This window comes from Lissotriton vulgaris, chromosome 4_1 (genome assembly GCF_964263255.1).
Source record: "Lissotriton vulgaris chromosome 4_1, aLisVul1.2, whole genome shotgun sequence".
Classification (NCBI taxonomy): Eukaryota; Metazoa; Chordata; class Amphibia; order Caudata; family Salamandridae; genus Lissotriton; species Lissotriton vulgaris.
The window spans coordinates 1681378485-1681398796 of NC_141691.1; the positions used below are offsets into that span (position 1 = coordinate 1681378485).

Genomic DNA, 20312 nt, shown 5'->3' on the forward strand with positions numbered 1-20312 from the left:
AGTGTGTGCAGTTTTCTGTTCCCTTTACTGTAAAGATGAACGTAAGTGGCTTATGGTCAGTGCGGATCGTAAAGTTCGCTCTCCATAGGAAAAACCTGAAATGCTTCACTGCCCAGTAAACACCTAGTGACTCCCTTTCAATTACAGAGTAATTGCTTTCAGCCTTGGAGAGGCACCTGGATGCAAAAGCAATCATTTTTTCCTCCTTTCTGTCTCGTTGTGACAAGGTGGCGCCTAGGCCTTTTTGTGACGCATCAGTGGTAAGGATAGTTTTTCTTGTATGCCCAGAAGAAGGCTGGTGACTGCAATACTTCCTTCTTCAACTTATCTACAGTATTCTTGTGCTGGTCACGCCATTCAAAGTCTCTGTCCTTCCTAAGTATTTCACCTAAGGGATTGCACTTGGAGGCAAAATCTTTGAGGAACTTGGCCATGTACTCCATCAGTCCCAGGAATGACTTGAGTTTACCTTTACACTGCGGGTAAGGGGCATCTTTTACCGCTATTAGCAGATTGTTCTTTGGCCTGAAACCCTGTTCTGAAATGGAATGGCCAAGGTAGTCGACGGAAGTCACTCAGATTTGGCACTTAGACTTCCACACAGTCAACCCCGCATCCATTAGTTTCCTGAACACCAGTCAAAGGGTGCGAATGAGGAAATATGAATTTTTATGATCAGTTGTGTCCCCTATCGTAGACCCCAACGGCTCCATGTACGTGCTCCAAGTACATGTATGTTCCCTCCACTTCCAGCTATGAAGACGCAAATACATTTGCGTCCAACGTTAACATGTCCTCTTTCAGATCCACCATGAATGGGTCGGATATTCCGTTCCCAAGTGTGCCTTGCCAACGTCTTTATATGGTGCACTTTCATGTTTTTTTAGCTCTGGCGAGTTAGGCCCTGATTTCTGCCATCGAGCCTTTTTCTGCCTTCTGTCTCTGAAAGCTGCAGTCTGCTGCTTCCTGACCCTTGACTTACTCCCTGCGCGGCGAGCGGTGCCTGGCTCGACCTGCTTGCCTGCCAAGACTGTATTCAACCTTCAAGTTATCTGCTCCGCTCCTCGAAAATACATTCCTGTCTAGTAGTTTAGGAAAACATCCTTCCCAGCTGCAGAGCAAAGGGCCCGGCCTCACTGTCTCCATGCAAGTAATTCATCGCTCCTGTTACCATGATAGGCCCATGCCCCCCTTGCTTTACACGTAGACACGTAGTCACATATGCACGCACTAGCAATCAGTATAGAATAGCCTCTGCCCGAGAGACCTTTCCTTCTAGATAATACAGTTCCTCAAACACAAGATATTAGATATGATTTGGGATTAGGTTGTTCTGACACCCCAGACTTCTGTCTCCTCATGTAGGGCTAAATGTCAAGTCCCCTTCACCCTCCAGTTACACGTCAATCACACGTCATGCTGCTGCGCGCGCATCTCTGCCACATATTTCTGCTGACACTGCAGGATTCTTCTAAGGATCCACCCACCTGTGATACGTTTCATGTGACGTTGTCTAGCACACACCTCCGTGTACACCCTCATGCACGCCTTCTGTTACGTACATGTATTCTTATCTCGTTTCTCTCAGCTGTTACGCCTTCTGCATCTGTCACTACTGTAATGCATTGACTATATATATGATATCCTGTCAATAAAGTATTGTCTATCCCCTCCTGAACCTTCGTGGTGATGGAACATGATTGCCTGGTTCAAACCAATTCCTTTTGAAGGAATAAAACCCCTTTTAAAACCTCAGATACCACGGATTCTGTCTCTTATTTTTGACTGAGTTATTCTTATTGAACTTTACCGCATAAATTAAGTATAGGTAATTTAAATTTACCACATAATCTTCTACGGTACGACCATACACCAAAATGTCGTCCTGGAAACACATTGTTTGGTCTACTTCTTTTAAGACCTGGTTCAGGATTTTCTGGAAAACCGCCGTGGCGGAAGCCAGACCAAATGGCACCCTTTTGAACATAAATGCTCCTTGGGGTGTTATAAAAGCAGTAAGAGGCCTGAGTCAGGGTGCAGGTCTACTTGGTGGTAGGCCCAGGGGTGGTAGGAACCTACCACTATAGAGAGAGATTACAACAGTTCCATAATGAGACAGCTATTCTTGATTGTGGATGCAAAGGTGTACAGGAGATACAAGGCAAAGAAAGGAGTCTCCCGAAAAAGGGAATACTTAAAGTTAGAAAGGAAGCAGAATGAATATTACAATGAAATGAAGCGTTTGGAGGAGTTTAATTGCCACAACATTGGGTTTAACTTGGCTAATCTGATAAAATCAAGAGATTAGATTAAAAGTTTGTGTGATGGCTTGATAGGCCATCAGAGGAGGGATTGGAGATGAGTAATTTTAATCCCAACCTGGGATGCTAAAGGAATGCATCATAATCATGCATAGTCAGCTCTCGAATATATTCTGTTTGATTAATGTTACTAAAGAAATGGAGTATTGCACATTTAAAGTACTCCGTGCGAAGATTAATGTGTCTAGAATGTGACTAATAAAGGTCTATGTAATATTTGCTAACTCATGTTACAGGAGAAGTTAACGTAAAATGTGTCCATTGTGAGATTAATAAAATAGAATGTGTATGTGTAGACCAATGCTTAAACATTTATTTGTGTAACAAAAATGTTTTCATGGAGGTACATTTTCGTAATCCCTTGCAATGTATACATGTATTAAAAAGCTGCATTTAATATTGTGTAGACATGTGCACACATTATGTAGCCCTGTACACTGCTAAACTGACTAGAGTGGGCTTCGAGAAATTGTTAAGTTCAAGCTTAGTCTAACATGCAACTAACCTTCAAAGTAGAATGTATTTGCTTGTATTTTATCTCCACTTCAGATGTGGACAAAGCCTCCTTAGTTAGCATATAAGGGTTTTGTTTTGTTAGATAACAAAGTATGAGAAGACGAAGTTGGCAAGGAGAAATGTGGTAACAAGCAGGGTGGTGAGTTATCATGGAAAAGGAGAAGAATGACCAAGGAAAAATGAAGTTGCAACTTACAGATGAGAGAAAAATAGTGCAATTATCCAGTTGTGTCTGAGTCCTGGAAAAATACTAGCAAAAGTCATGTGGGATTGTCTACCTTGAATACAATACTGTACTTTAGTAAGGGACAGGAGAGACATTTTAGGACTTCTGAGAGAGCAGATCTATGCATCTGCTGGTGTACCTTTATGCTAAGTGACCCATGGTTGGAGTGCTCCAACTGGAAACTCCAACATGTGACACCTTTCTAATTTCACCTTTTCTAAATGCTTCTTTGTTTAGGGCTGCCTCTTTAAGCAGTGTAGGGAGAGTTAGTTTGCTCATGCATACCTTGGAGAATCATTTGATGCACTTTATTACTCAATTCTTTTTCCTGATTATTTACATTGTCATCATAGAGTTAGTCATCTGTTTTGCATTATATAGGGTGAATATTTTCAGGAGATTTGGACTCATTTTGATCGTTCTGTATTTCTAAATGAGAATGCTGTGACTAGTCTACCTCGATTTGTTTCTAAATTTGTAATTAAACCCTACTCAATTCAGATTTAGTTGTCAAGTGGATTATTGTGTGACCAATTTGGTTACACTGTATTGAGATCTAATTTTTTATCTCTTTTACCTCTCAAACTGCTGCCAAGAACATGACACTGGGCATAATTGTTTAGGTGGGCCCAAGCTCTTGCATGAGCATCCATCAAAACTAGTAGATGCTATAACCGCCCCTTCTTGGTTCACCCACCATATTTAGAAGTGACATAAATGCTGTTTTTCTGACAGCATAGCCCCAGTCTCCTCCACAATCGTATACACTGTTTGTGGCGCTTCACTGCCAGCAAAAATGGATTCAGAAGGCTTGCCCTACTGATGATAGGACATCCAACCCCATGTCCTTTCTGATATTTTTGTCTGTGACCTTCATGTATAAATTGATGTTCCCTGCAAGTGGAAAAACATCAATGTCCCCCACATGCTGAGAGAAACATTTGTGGACTGGGCAATTATCTGAATGGTTGTAAAGTAATAAACCCTTGCACCCACGTCAAAAGAGCACAGAGAATCTCCTATTACACATTCAGGATATCTTTAGGACCATTGTGGATAAATTGTCTGTGGCCAGTTGATATATTGATTGCTTGACTTTAGGCTGAAGAATTTGGAGGCCATAAGTTGTGAAGCCAAAACGCATTGACCATATTCAAGTAAAAGTCCACTTTGGAAAGCTGAAGAAGGAATTCAAGTTTTGACCTTTATCAGAACATTAAAAGGACTAATCACTTATATAAAACCTGATGGTGTGTTATGGTGTGGAATATCTATAGGCTGACCATGCTAAGTTGTAAGACTGGACATCTTATTGTTCAAATCATGACAATAACATGGACAGTGTGTCACATATTGATGATTTTAAATGCGTGAACTCAACGTAATGCAGAATAAAAGTTCATTACATGAAATGCATATAAGTGTTTTTATCCTTACTCGTATATTTGCTCAACCAATATTCAGATTTTCAAGTAGGTATCTGAGTTCAATAAATATAACCAGTACAAATATAAGAAGAGTTAAGTCCAATAATAACTTAGGTATTATTGTAGACAGAGGTGTATTTTCCCCCCTACAGTTCATTGGTTTTGTTATACCTTAGTTTTACATTTTCCAAAGCATAACTCCAGCTTTGATGGTTTTTGATTGGAAAATTTAAAAAATGCTGACTGTGGCATAGCCCGTCAACACTGCTTGTGTTCACCAAAAGTCCTTCGGTCAAGTCACCCAGTTTCAGTGACAAAACTAAACAGACACAGGTTTTCTAAAATATAGTGGTTAGGTTGCATCTGAGGCGACAAACGTAGTTCCTTGCCCAACCTAGCATATGGCCCTCCGTCTCTTTGTTTGCCTCTATCATTTTTGTGGTTTGCCTCTCAGGAGATTTTCTGTGGGAGCTTAGCTAGAGCATAAATCTAACTTTTTGACCACTCTCCAATTTTACACTCACTGTCAAGGAGACATCTCAGAATTTGGCAATCAGGTGAATGGTTCGAGAGGTGATTCATTACAGTCCCAAAAAAGTCTGGATTACATCAACAATGATGTAACATTTCATGGATGGATTTCTGTCAATCTGCTCGTTAGACCCTGATTCTGAACTCAGGGGTAAATTTCAATCCTCGACCAGAAGCGGTTTCACCATAAGGGCTCAGGGGATGTGCCCCTCTTAATTTTCTACATGTTTACCTCAAAGAATATTAAATATATCAATTTATTTAGAAATATGATGTTATCTCCAAACAAATGTATGTATTTAATTCCAGCTGCCTGCCAGCCTCGCTGTGAAGCAGGAGAAGGAAGCAAGGCAGTAAATCAACTTTCTGCAATGTGACGCACGACACAGAGCTTACCTTTCTAAAGCCCTTCATTACAATTGTATTCTATGGTGGTCACTGTAGGCCAGTGATGCTTTCCACGTCATGGTTTCAGGTGTCATATACTGCATCCCTGCTTGAGGTCAGAAGCCTGTCACTCATAGGCATAGATCTCACTGTTTCCCATTTGTCACTGGATGCAAGCATGTGTGATTCGGCACCTTGTCCTCTGTAATGGTAAGTGTTATAATGCTAACCTTCCCCACTGTGACCCCCCAGGCCCTGGCTACAGGCCTTTGAGCCCTTCAGAAGTGGAGCTGCTGTACTTGCTCTCCTGTGAAATTGATCCAATCGACAAGCAAGGTTTTTGTTCCCTTGTGAAGTCGATACAAATATCTAAATCAAGCACAAAGGGAGTAATCTGTGCTTATACTGAAGACAAGTACATGCTGTATAGAGTTAAAACAGGTACTAGCTTCATGTCCTTAACATTAGTTCCAATAACATGGCTAGATTGATAAATGATAAAAATGCTAAGGTAATACTTGTCAGCAATTAAGTTCCTGTTTTATTTCACTTTTTACTAAATCTCGCGATCCCCAAGAGCGTTAGCTATTTAAACATGTTGTGTTTCTGTATTTTGTGTGGATCTTATTACTCTTGATATAGGACATATTTGTTGGCGTGACAGGTATTTATGATGGCTTTTGATTGAGAACTGTGGCGCTGAGGCTGAAGGCAAAGCAAAAGTGCCTGTCAATGAGTTGGCCTCTCTGCAGAGTACAGAGAACAATGGTCATGTATTCCAGTAGCAATTGAAATTCTGTACACATGTGTGAGAAGGGGGTACCCAGATGTCAAATATTTACCAGGCTAAAGTAAAAGAAAATAAAGTGATTAAATATGAGTGAGTGCAGTGTATTTTTGGGGGTGGCGAAGCGAGGAAGATGCAAGGAGGTTTTTCGGGGAAGAGTGAAAAGAGACAAGAGGAGACAAAAGTGCTGAGGTTAAAGATGAGCAGATCGATGAGATGTGCAGAGAAGAAGGGCATACATATCTAACATGAAGCACAGATAACTGAAGGGCAATACTACTTCCACACACCTCAATAATATTTAATTCACAGTCTCACAATTTCAGAATTTAAACATTTCCATTTATAATTATTTACAATAAATTATTGTCATTACTCATTTATCTCAAACAGCTAACAACCATTGACAAAGCCAATAGTACTGGCAGATTTTAGGTGAATGTCAGTTGCTCATCCTCACCCTCCCCAAGAACCCCATCACCACCAGGCTCAACTTCTAGGAAGAAATGAAGGACTTCGCATCCTGTTGAGCAACAGCTGCCTGAAGCTCAACTTGGAGAAGACAGAGGTCCTTGTGCTCAGACCCTCTCCCTCTGCATGGTACAACACCTGGTGGCTCACTGCCCTCGGCAGCCCTCCCACCCCCACGGACCACGCCTGTAACCTCAGCATTGTACTCGACTCCTCCCTCTCCATGCCCGACAGGTCAGCGCCGTCGCCTCCAGCTGTTTCAACACCTTCCGCATCCTCCGAAAGACCTTCAAATGGATCCCCCCGGAATCAAGGAAGACCGTCATCCATGCACTCATAACCAGAAGACTGGACTACAGAAACTCCCTCTATGCCGGGATTAACAAGTCTCTGCTCCGCAAACTCCGGACCATACAACACACACAGGGAGACTTGTCCTCGGCATCCCTCAACACAAGTACATCACCCAACTCCTGCCGAACCTCCACTGGCTCCCCAAAGAAAAAAGAATCACCTTCAAAATATTCACCCACACCTACAAATGCCTTCTCAACACCGGACCCAAATATCTTAACAAGAGAATCTCCTTCCATGCACCCAAGCAAAACCTCCGATCCAACGACCTCACCGTAATCCAGTGGATTTGCAGAGCCAGAATATAGGGAAGAGATTTCTCGTACATCGCGAACAAGACCTGGAACGAACTCCCAATCGACCTCAGAGGCACCCCCTTCCTGAACATCTCCAGGAAGACATTCAAGACCTGGCTCTTCCACTGAATGGAGCTGCAAAACCTCATCACCCCCACCCTCTCAGCACCTTGAGACCCTCACGGGGGAGTAGTGCACTTACAATTGCCCTGATTGATTGTTGTGTTATATACATGGATGCATTAACATCTGAGAGAGAAACCAAAATACTGTCCAGGTTGCATACTATGGGAATCACCTAAATGTATTTTACATGTTCCCTTTTAGAGAGCCCCAACTTTTTTCATCCCATTTAAGGCCTGTCTGCACATATTTCCATGTGACTCATCACAACTAGCAGCTGTGGGAGCTTATCAAAACCTGGTTAGAGCATTTATTTCCGAAGTCGATGCAGCATGTAGGGGAAAACACTGCGAAAGCACACACTTCAAAGGGACTAAAGTTGTAGCGCTGTACAACTTGCACTTTACTGTAACTATTGAACCTATTTTTGCAATAAGATATAGGGTAGTTGTGAATGTGTTTAATATTTCAAGACTATGGGCATGATTTAGATCTTGGAGGGTCGTGATAGAGTGGGCCCTTTTGGCGGTCTTCCTGTTTGCCAGTCTGGCGGTCCACCTGCCCGATTTAGCTGCTGGCTGGAAATGGGAGAGAAGAGTGCCGTCATCCTGCCATGATCCTGCTGACTCCGCCAGGACTTCGCTCTCTGCCCCTATGGGCCTTCTCAAATCACATCATCCATGAAACTCCAGCAAGGATTTCCGCTGTTGGTATTTGGAAGTTCGCTGTTTTGAAGGGAATTCTGGGAGGGATCCCTCTTACTTCATGTTGGTGGAAATGGAAGAAAAGGGGTGAATACTTACCTTTTTTGGGGTGCAGGCTGCAGTTTCTTCCTCTACTTCTTCACACAGGTCTCCCCTTACCTGTTACACCTTGACTGCAATGGACCAGCAGTTCGTTTGGACGGACCCAAAGGTAGGACTTTGAGTGTGCTTGTATACATTGCAAGGCTTGTGTATGTTGGTGGGGGGTAATGCATTATTTACACAATATGTTCACTGCACATATCCTACATACACATACTCAACTTATAAGTGTTTTACGTATTAAATAAATTGCCACTTACCTGTCTCCCCAACACCACTGTTGCCTTCCATCAGTCCTCAAACGACAGGACACAACCAGCCCAAAGGGAACATCCAAATCTAGGTGGGACCCTTCAATCAGGATGGCGAAAGTGGGTGGTTCACCCGCACAGAAGACCGCAGAGGTGACGGTCTTCTGTCTATCACGTGTACATCTAGATGGGGCAGGCAGACCACAGCCAGCCAACAGTCTTTCAGAGGCCGCAGCAGCGGCAGGCCGCAGTCAGACCGCCAAGATCTAAATCAGGCCCTATACGTTACCACTGCTTACAAACCATGCTTTCATTTTGTTTTAAAATTATAACTTGAGAATCTTATTTTCATTTTTTATCGGGAGGAGGACCACCCACGTTTGTCTATTATGCTTACTGGATTCACTTGCTACATAAAAGTCATACCCAACTTTTACGTCCCACCACTTCCAAATGTCACCAGTTGCTACTGTCCTCAACTGGACAGGAGTTTGTATATGGATCAGAACTCTTCATTCTGTAATTATTCTCTGTTATATCTTACTAGTTAATATGTGATGAAATGTATGCCTGCCAAAAAGGTTAAACCAAAGGATTTTGGTTTATTAAGTACTGAATCCACGTTGCTATGCCTCATTCCAGGATGTAAAATTGAAAATAAGGGACTGGTAAAAACCTTACTCCATAGTGCCAGTATTTACCAGTTGCGCTAAATACCCCCAATTTATTTCACCCTTTTCAAGAAATCAGGGCCTAAGTAGGACAAATGTGAATAGAACACATTACTGATGAATACCAAATCTCACCTTTTTGCAGACAAAGTCTCCAGGTAAATATACAATTGAAGTGAGCCTCATCAATATATCGTAAATCATTTGCTTGTCACAGCCCTGTATAAAGAAAAATATGTACATCATTAGTACACTTTGTAGCAGTAAACAGAGGATACAAACGAACATTTCTTCACCAAGCCTGTGCTTGTAAAATAAAGGTTTACTCTGCTATATTTTAGGGCTTTATCCGTGCATTCTACTATTCTATTTCGCCCATTCTCAACAACAGTTGTGCCAGGTTGTGAAGGTTTTGCGAAGTAAAGGCATTCCTCTTGTATGAATGTGAGGTGATGGTGAACTGATGGATAACTTGGACTCTCATTAAAAGTTCGTGTTGAACTTGTTAGATTTCGTCCTGCTTCACAAGTACTGTAATTAAACACCAGGGGGTGGTGATGGACAGAGTTTCTGAATTAAGCAGAATACTCTCACCCAGTCAAGAGATCAGGGCTTGATCCAACACCGTTTTTTAGCTCACTGCACCATCCCAGCTCAGAACCTGGCTATATGCAAATTAGTCTGTCCCTGGCCCAGTGCATCATGGGAACAGGGCAGACCAAACTACCAAGCCAATTCTTTCACTGGGAAGGAAACAAGCTTCTGAATCGTTTTTGGTCACTATAGGTGTGGCAGGGTGTACTCAGACATGAGTCCCTTTCTCACTGCACCATCAGGATTCAAGCAAGCCGGGCCGAAGACGGCTGAAATGCCAGAAACCGGTCCACGGTAGCTTGTCTCCTTTCAGGAAACAAGAGGTTGGAACGGATGTGGTGAAGAACACCCTTCAGATCTGACCCCTGGACAAAATGACCCTGCAGGTCCACATCATCTTCCCCCACAGAGTCATGAGAATGACCCGGATCACATCTGGCCCTTTTCGGAGGAGGAAGTGAATCCTTATCCTGTAAAGCAGCCGCCACCGCCATATTAATCATTTGCTGAAGCACCCCAAGTGAAGGCACCGGGGCCAGAGACCCAGCAGAACAGTCAGTGGATGCAGAATCCAAAACAGCCTCAGGTTCCATAGCTGCCAAATAAAGAATGACCAGCAACACCACTACGGTATGCAGGAGCATTCAAAAAGGCTCACATCACCATGGAAACCCCAGAAAAAATCGTCCCAGGTCAGGAGAGACACACCCCTCCCAAGTATGTCACACCACAGCCTCTAGAAGAAGCCCAGCAATGCAGGCGCCGATCGTAAGAGACGCCCGTAGGAAGCCACGCCCCCTAACCACGAAGCCGAGAGGAAGAGGAACAGAAGGCTCAACTCATCCTGGCAAGGTGAGTCCGCTAATGCAGGACCACAGAGAGTGTCAGGACCCGCATACACACAGAAACGAGAGGGGCAATGGGAAATGCAACCCGTAAGTGCACCACGCTCACAGAAGCACACGCTCTATAAAACTACTCAAAACGCATCTCTTTAATCAGATCACTTAACTGTTTTGTTTCCGGCCTGTAGTTTTCCCCGCTCCAGGACACTTGTAAGTAATTGAGCGGGTTATAAGTTGCATATAACATAACATAACACGCATCATAAAAACCGCGAAATCCAGCCCCAAACAAAAAGAATGGATGCCGGAGCGGAGGGGTGGGGGGGTCAACAAACACGCCCGAGCCGCTCAAGCAAATCAGTGCGCGCAGCCAGCAATTAGCAAAATATGCCAATTCCGCTAGAGCAGGACTCGGCACAACAGAACAGCTGACAGGAAAGACTCCGAGTCTGCCAGAGCAGTATGTGGAGACCAACAAAATGGCACAAACAACATAAAGACCCCACAAGGCAGCTGGAGCATGACAGGGGAAAACTGAGAAAGTGCCAACCAAGGGGGGAACAAACAGAATAAAAATGAAACTGTACCCCACCTCAGAATGGGGCACAAGAGTCCGCTAGAGCAGGACCGCCGCCCCCAACTCACCTGACATGAACAGCCCTCACACAGGAGCAGTGCAGAAACAAAAAAACTGGTCATGTTGGGACTTTTGTGTCCTTTTATCTGATTGGTGGTTGCCACTGGGGGCCATATTGGAGGGATAGGGAGACTATTATGTAGCTTTTTACTTGGAGTTTCTGTAGGAGCAGAATGCTCATTGTTAATTACTGTGGCGAAGAAGACGGACAAGGAGGTAATGGATCCCCAGCGCAGAAAGTCTGCAGATCCCGCTGTTGAGCCACTTCCTCTCCTCTGCAGCCTGTGCTCGCATTAGCAGCAGCTCGCTCTCAGGCTTTTTGTTTCACTATAGAAGCGCTTTCTACGAGCACCAGTAACATTATACAATTGAAGTTTGATATTTTTTGTAGACACAGGAAGATTAATCGGCAGCTCAGGGCATTACTTAAATGTGTTTAACAGAGATGGCAATTAATCTCCCTGTTTCTACAAAAAATATGAACATGTTACTGTGTAATGATACTGGTGCTTGTGGAAAGCGCTACGAAACTGAAACAAAAAGCCCCCAGAGCAAGTGAAGGCTGTGCCTCTAGAATGATCTGACTCGGCGTCTCCCTTGAAGTGCAGCTGAGAGTACGTTCTCAGTATCGCCCTTCTATGGTGGTATATCGTACAGGATCAGTGGCTCTTGCCTGTGCCGTGTTTGGCTAGCGTGCAGCAAAGTGTGCGTCTCTCCAGTGGAGTGTTATCAGGCCGTATGTATTTAATTGAATTCTTTCTCAAAAATCTGACAAATGCTGTTTTTGGGGCATATTTATGTCTCACAAACTGACCCTAGGTATTGGCGCCCTCTACATGAGCACCACTTTCATTACAGAGGGACACATTTATTTTTAGTAGGCACAGGGAGCTTGACCTTTAACTCTAGATGGGCAGGGCTATTAGCTGATCATGTATCTATCTATGTTTACTGTCATGCACTTAGCTGTAATGAAGTAGCTCCTAGGATACGTCATGATTGTAGTTTTTACTGTGTTTTAATGCAATGTATCAATTTTTTAATTGTTTAATCTAATGTGATTTCTTTTATGACAACATTGTCGAAATAAAGATGAAATGAATGAAAAAGTGGGCACAGGGAGATAAAGTGATTTGCCCAGAATCACAGGATGCTGAGCCGCCGCCGAGGCTCGAACCTGTTCCTCATCTCCAAAGTCGCCACACAACCTCTCCGCCTCACCATGTTTTCTTAACATGTTTGTGCACAGTACCCAAAGAGTTGAAGCGCAAAATGTTTTATTCGATTTTTTAATGTCACATTTAAATAGGGGTTCGTTAGTGAACCCCAACAAACGTGTGAAGTATCTCCATACTTTTTGTTGTGAATGTTTTGAATCAATACAACGCCGTTGTGCGGCAAGCTTGATTCGGGAGAGTACTTGGGGAAAAACAGATTACTATCAAGGTATACCAACGTAACCTCCGAGTGCCTTGTTATAAAGCCTGACTGCCAGGGCACAATGTCCTGTTACAAAAACATTGTGGACGTTTGTGTCTTTTTATATTCAGAAGTACTTTGCAGAAGTGCAACAGCGCATGCATTCTCAGACTATGGAAATGCCTCTGAGTTGTGAACTTGGCTTCTATGCAAGTTAATAGTAAATGTTGCCTGTCTGCCTTCTTCGGAGTGAGGGGTTTATTACATGGTTTTGTTAAGGCCTCTGGGGCGGGTTTCAGAGGGGTGAAGCTCTACCAGCTCATATTGGGCTCGGATCTTAAAGCAGAATATTGTCACATACTTGCAGGAATCCTGTCAGTCACCCATCTTTTAAGAAACAAGACCGGGGACCTGACACATGAACATTAGTGCCTCACAAGACACCGCACTGGACAGCAGTATCTGTTAGTCTCTGCCTTGCCATCACACCCAGTGATTCTGGGCAAATCAAAGATGAATGCGACTATGTAATGGACCTGGTGCTTATGTGAGCTTTCCAACATCTTCCGTTGCGATAGCATTATACTCACACTAACCGCTTGGCACAAGTGAACAAGCTGATTTTTGAAACTCAAACATTTAAATAAAAAATATTTTTCACACAATGTATGACATAATGTATGCAAACCACAATATAGGACATAGTGTCTATGAAGCCTAGTTAACGCTGCTGTAGCAAAAGTAATCTCCCAAGGTTGGCAAAATGCAGAACCCCTTGAGTGAAATATACTAATGCGTCATATATGCTGAACCCGCCGAGTGACCCTCTAATCCAGCAGGCTCCAACCACATGCTCAGTTTATTCCATACAGTACATTTTTTTCACCACTCCTTTGTCCACTGAACCCTGATCTGACATGCCCTACCCCGACATTCTAGTGACTTTTTATGTTACATGATGCTGGAACCAACACAATGCCCTGCTGTGATATTCTCTCGTTGTTTGATGTAAATAATTACAGATTTATTCCAGGTTTTCCCCTCTCTTCACATTTTTTTCCTCTTCTCATTGAAATCTTCCACATGTCTTCTTTTTCATTCCATCTCCTTCTTGCCTTTTCTTCTCAGTTCTATTTTCCTCTGCCATCCCCTTTCACTTCTCCCTCCAATTAACCGAGTCACCAGCACCAGTGTTTTTCCCATGGTTGAGAGGTCTGTACCTGAAGCTGAAGTCAGTGCAAGTTACTCACACTACTTGTCAGACGGTCAAACATGTGTTAGGAATACATGGTCATCCAATCCTTGGCCTCTTTGCAGAGAGAGCACCGGGCAGTGGTCATGTTTTTAAGTTGTAATTGTCATTCTGTGCAAAAGTGCACGATGGGGCCCCAATCATAGGGATACACAGGGGCATATTACCAAGGGCATTATCGCCGCATTAGCGGGACTTTTTCCCGCTAATGCAGCGATAATTTTATCGCCCTATTACCAAGCTGTCGCTAACACCAGTTAGCGACAGCTTGTAGGTGATAGCGGGCATTTAGGGGCCCACTTTGCATGTCAGCGATAATTATCGCTAATGACATGCAAAGTGGGCGTGCCAAGATGTTAGCGACTGAAAACAGTCGCTAACATCTCTAACTCCTATTAACAACTTTAGGAAATATTCGCGCTAAGCGCGATGATCTCCAAAAGCTAACGCCTGCTAAAAGCAGTTCTTAGCCATGTTATCCAATGGAAGGTGGATAAAATGGCTAAGAGCATTGTCACGATAATGCATGAATATCGCAGATTTTTCAGCGATATTCATGCATTTCGCAGGATTTTTACTGCTTTTGAGATAAACCTTGATAATATCAAGGTATCTCAGCGGTAAAAATCCTTGATGCTCGGCGATATTTTTTTCCCGCTAACCAAGCAATAGCGATAATTATCGCTATTGCTTGGTAATATGCCCAACAGTCTTTAAAAATATCGCTACCTAAAAATTATCCTTAACTTTTACGCCTGCCACTTTCAAATGTCACTAGCCGCCATTGATAAAACCGCAATTTTATTTGTAACAAAATCAACCAAGGCTCGTAAATGAACAATCGCAACATCTCTGCCTAGCCACTCAGGCCATTGTTTTCGTTCTGTGGTTTGCATTTATCGTTAATTCATTTTGCATCAAATTAACAAACTAAGCCCAGTTCCAGAAAGTCACGTATAAAACCTAATGGGAAATAGAGCGCAGTCAGTGATTTAAGAGTAATTCTCACAGTACAACATGGACAGTGGGAAGCTCTCATATTTTTTAATTTATCAGCTGCTCTGCTGCAACCAGATTGGGCAGCGATGCTGAGAGCCTGATCGCCTTCCTCAAGGGCGACCACCTCACCCCCGTGCAGGAGCTGGGGGTCTTGTGTGGGGTCCTGTATTAGCTGCTTCTGCCGCTATCCCTACTGGCAGGTAAAAGGTTTCTTCCCAATGTTACTGTGTACATGGCAGTGATTGCTATACCATAGCCCAGCACCTGTACAGGTGCCGGTCTGGTGTATTTTTGTAGTGCCTACTATTGGCATTGTTAGCTCATTGATGAAAGAGACATGCATTGAGATAAGTGTTGTGCACAGAACCACAGATGGTGGTCAAGTGGAGATACCGAGTACTTCACTTCTTTAATTCGAAATGGAGTACCAGCACTTCTCAGCAGGGTCTGAAAACTTTAATAGGTCTTGCATTACGGAATGTTTGAGCTATTGGCTTTGCATTATTATTAGCTACGCCAATAGTTCAAATATTCAGTAATGCGAGACCTATTGCATTGCAAATGCTTGTTTCATTTATGACGACTAATAAGTGCGCAGAAAGCATAACATTTGAGATATTTTGCCCACTAAGTCAGCTTATGATCTTGATAGATTCTCAGTGATTGTTTAATTATCGTTTTCGCAGATATACAAATACGACTGTATTAAAGTTGTACTTCATTTGACGTTAGACAGTCACGACCCAATGCACCAGCATGTATGAGGGTTCAATGATATGATTTAATAATGGAATGTCACACATGGCTGTATGACACAACATTCCAAGCTCGGCGCATCTAAACGATTTGTGGCGTCCGCATTCACTGTTTTTCATTAAACCGACGTTCCTAAATACCAATCCCCATGGACCACTTGTTAAAGTTACTTTATGCAACATTATATATATTGATTTCACAGAACACATATTGGATGAACAATTACTTGCCTTAAATAAGTCAACTTTTTCAACAATGGAAAGGTTTACATCCATGGCAATCGCAAGTTGCATTTTTGTTGGCATCTGCTCCAGCAGTTCAGACTCATCTACAAATGATAAAATATGGTTATTTTCTCTAGTTGTGAACTTCAGTAAATGCTGAAACACGAAAAATGCATTTCAACATGGCTTTTTCTGATTGATAAGAAGACACATCTAAAGGCACACCTGAATAACAAGACCGAAAGACACATATTAAGAAATGTCATGCATTTTTAAAGTGAATAATCAATCAAACTTTTGTAGTAGAATACATACACATATGTACAACATGGTTATGTATGTTATATAAATATATATACATATATATATATATACTACTATTATAAAGGAAGAACTTTTAACCTTTGAGGCGGGTAATCTCGGGAATCACAGCGCCAATCCACGCAGATGGACATAGACTATATAAACGTAATAAATATACGTTGTTTAAAAAATTTACCTAAAAAAAAAATAGTCCCTTGGAAGAAGCACCGGCCGCGATGTGCGTGCCCGGCGTGAGGAGCGCGGGGAGGAGCGGCGTCCAGGAGCGCGAGGAGGACCGGCGGGCATGGCACGGGGAGGAGCGGTGAGGAGTGGCAGACAGGTGGTGAGGAGCGGCGGACAGGCGGTGAGGAGCGGCGGACAGGCGGGGAGGAGCGGTGAGCGGCGGATGAGGTAGGTTATTTATTTATTTATTTTTTTAGGAGCGGTGAGCGGCTGAAAAATGAAGCAAAAATGAAAATCGTGAGCAAGAGGAAGCAAACGGAGCATCACAAAAGTGAGCCAAACGGTTCATTACAGGTGGAAAAAGTTACGTGTGCAGGTTACAAAAGCGTACATCGTGAGCAAGATGAAGCAAACCGAGCATTACAAAAGTAAGCCAAACGGTGCATTACAGGAGGAAAAAGTTACGTGTGCAGGTTACAAAAGCGTAGAAAGTAAACATAGAGATATAGGAGGAAAAAGTGACGTGTGCAGGTAGCAAGAGGAAGCAAACGGAGCATTAAAAAAGTGAGCCAAACAGTGCATTACAGGAGGAAAAAGTTATGTGTGCAGGTTAAAAAAGCGTAGAAAGTAAACATAGAGGTATAGGAGGAAAAAGTGACGTTTGCAGGTAGCAAGAGGAAGCAAACGGAGCATTAAAAAAGTGAGCCAAACGGTGCAATACAGGAGGAAAAAATTAACTGTGTAGGTTACAAAAGCGTACAAAGTAAACATAGAGGTATAATACTGCAATATATGGAGGAAGGCTCCGGGGGACCCAAGGACAACGCTGGGGCGGGCGGGTTCCCTGAAGCCTAATTGCTCCCGGACAACGTCGGAACAGGCTGCTAGTATATATTACCTACTGGCGGTCGCCAGTAGGTATATATAGTTAGGATTTTTTCTCTATGGGATTTTTGAAAATTCTATGTCTAATAACTTTGGCGTTTGTGGACGGAATTGGCTGAAAGTTTCAGGAAAATGGAACATTTTGTTTCAGAGCAGCCCCTGACAATTTGGGGGGGTTTCATCAAGGGGGGTCCGAGAAAAAAGGGGGGGTCCCAAAACGCGTTTTTCCCATGTTAATTTCCATAGGGCGGTTGGCCTCACTTTTAGCTCGAACGGCTGAATGGATTTGCACGAAACTTGGCAAAATTGTAGGGACTGTTAGCCCGATGTGCCTTTGCTAGGTCTCAATATATGTGCTCCAGTGGATTTTGAGTAATTTAGGTTCAAAAAAAGATATATATCTGGGCGGAGCCTAACCACACATCTGATCTGATTGGCTGTCAGCACTTCATCCAAGAAGTGTTGGCAGCCATCTTGGGACCAATATACATGATAGCACCTCATTAAAAAGCATTGTAGTTAATAGAGGGTTTTAGGACTTTAGTTACATTATAAATCATTTGTTGATGGTACCATACTCGTTTTAGGAATTGTGGTGGGTTCTAAGGTGATTTTACCATGTGAAAAAACCTTCTGCTGTGATATCATGAATATTGTTTGAAAGAAAACTAATATCTCATGATTTTCCCACAGTGGTTTGGAAGGGGATCTATAAGCTAAACTGAAAGCATATTTTCTGTAAATTCACATTATCTTTCTCAGTCATGTGAAAATGAAGTCTGACATTCTCAGTAAAACATGTACATCCAACAAGGACAGAGACTGTCAGTTGATTCCTTTGTGTTCTACTGCAGCCTCCTAGAGTGTTCTAAAGAACAACTAGAGCGCTAACAGTCCTACTTATTACAAAGGTATGGCACACCTGAAGCCATCTTGATTGGAATAAAGTGGTAACTCTTAAAACATTTAATTTAAAAAGGAACAAAAGGAGGGGGTATATTATGCAATAGAAGGTATTATTAGTGCTGCAGAAAGAAAAATTAGGGCACATTTTGAGTGACTTTTCAAATCCTCTTCTATTTCATTAAACAATTCTGACATGAAGTCTCCCAAAATGGCCACCAGAGACAAAAGAGCCCAAATGTAGCCCAAATATCACCCAGATGTAGCCCAAGTATAGCCCAATGACAGAATGTCCCAGACTGTTCTAAAGAACAACTAGAGCGCTAACAGTCCTACTTATTACAAAGGTATAGCACACCTGGAGCCATCGTGATGGGAATAAAGTGGTAACTCTTAAAACATTTAATTTAAAAAGGAACAAAATGAGGGGGTATATTATGCAATAGAAGGTATTATTAGTGCTGCAGAAAGAAAAATTAGGGCACATTTTGAGTGACTTTTCAAATCCTCTTCTATTTCATTAAAAAATTCTGACATGCAGTCTCCCAAAATGGCCACCAGAGACAAAAGAGCCCAAATGTAGCCCAAATATCACCCAGATGTAGCCCAAGTATAGCCCAATGACAGAATGTCCCAGAGTGTTCTAAAGAACAACTAGAGCGCTAACAGTCCTACTTATTACAAAGGTATGGCACACCTGAAGCCATCTTGATTGGAATAAAGTGGTAACTCTTAAAACATTTAATTTAAAAAGGAACAAAATGAGGGGGTATATTTTGCCATATGAATTATGATTAGTGTTGCAGAAAGAAAAATTAGGGCACATTTTGAGTGACTTCTCAAACCCTCTTCAATTTCATTAAAAAATTCTGACATACAGTCTCCCAAGATGGCCACCAGAGACAAAAGAGCCTAAATGTAGCCCAAATATCACCCAGATGTACCCCAAGTATAGCCCAATGACAGAATGTCCCAGAGTGTTCTAAAGAACAACTAGAGCGCTAACAGTCTTACTTATGACAAAAGTATGGCACACCAGAAGCCATCTTGATTGGAATGAAGTGGTAAGTCTGAAAACACTCAATTTAAAAAGGACCAACATGAGGGGGTTAATTTTGCCATAGAAAGTATGATTAGTGCTTCAGAAAGAAAAATTAGGGATCATTTTGAGTGACTTCTCAAATCCTCTTCTATTTCATTAAAAAAATTCTGACATGCAGACTGAAACATGCACTTTGAATACCAGCAGCAGACGTCCCTGGTGAGCAGTAGCTTTACTACAGTGATCTAATGTGCAACTAGAGTGCTAACATTCAGAATTTATGGCAAATGTGTGACACATCTGAATGCCTTCTTGATGGAACCAAAGTAAACAAGCATTGAAAATGCAATAGATCTCGCCCTCGTTTAAGTTAAAGCCATTCTGTTTGTAATGAGGTGGCTTTTTAGCTTTGCTTTTATTAGTGTTTTTTTAACTTTCATGTAAATAACATGCATCTGTATGCATATAAGTATATGTATGCATGCATTTATGTTTGTATTTATATAGATACACAGATGATATATGTCTATATATGTATGTATATATATATATTCACTGAAAAAACCATAGGCTATAGACCATATAGAGTTAGGAATTAGCATTTACAAAACCTTGAAAATTCACTGAAAAAACCATAGGTTATAGACCATATATAGTTAGGAATTAGCATTTACAAAACCTTGAAAATTCACTGAAAAAACCATAGGTTATAGACCATATATAGTTAGGAATTCGCATTTACAAAACCTTATTTTACTCACACAAAACCATTGAAATTCCATATATAGTTAGTTGCACTAACTATATATCGCGCACCCGCAATCCACTGCTGATGATGTCACATATTACATCATTCATGACATGGTCAGTGACATCACTGATGACATCACTGATGACATCTCAAATGACATCATTGATGACATCACTGATGACAACATCCAGTGACTGTATGTTTCTGTAAAGTTAAAATCTGTCTTACATATTGAAGAATGAGTGGATGTATAAGTGTCTGGATGAAGGATTTAGTAGGTGCATGACTGACTGTATGAGTGAGTGATTAAATGTGTCTCACTGAGTGCATGGGTTAGTGACTAAACTGTCTT

The 20312-nt window shown here is 42.1% G+C and overlaps 1 protein-coding gene across 1 annotated transcript in view; it reads right to left on the minus strand.

The window, feature by feature from the left end:
* Nucleotides 1–20312, minus strand: part of CNGB3 (cyclic nucleotide gated channel subunit beta 3) — a 673231-nt gene that overhangs the window by 189171 nt on the left and 463748 nt on the right. The window contains exons 11-12 of the mRNA XM_086918038.1: nt 15900–15997; nt 9303–9386 (exon numbers count right to left, since the gene is read on the minus strand). Coding sequence (XP_086774164.1) covers nt 9303–9386; nt 15900–15997 — 182 coding nt within the window. The remainder of the gene's footprint in view (nt 1–9302; nt 9387–15899; nt 15998–20312) is intronic.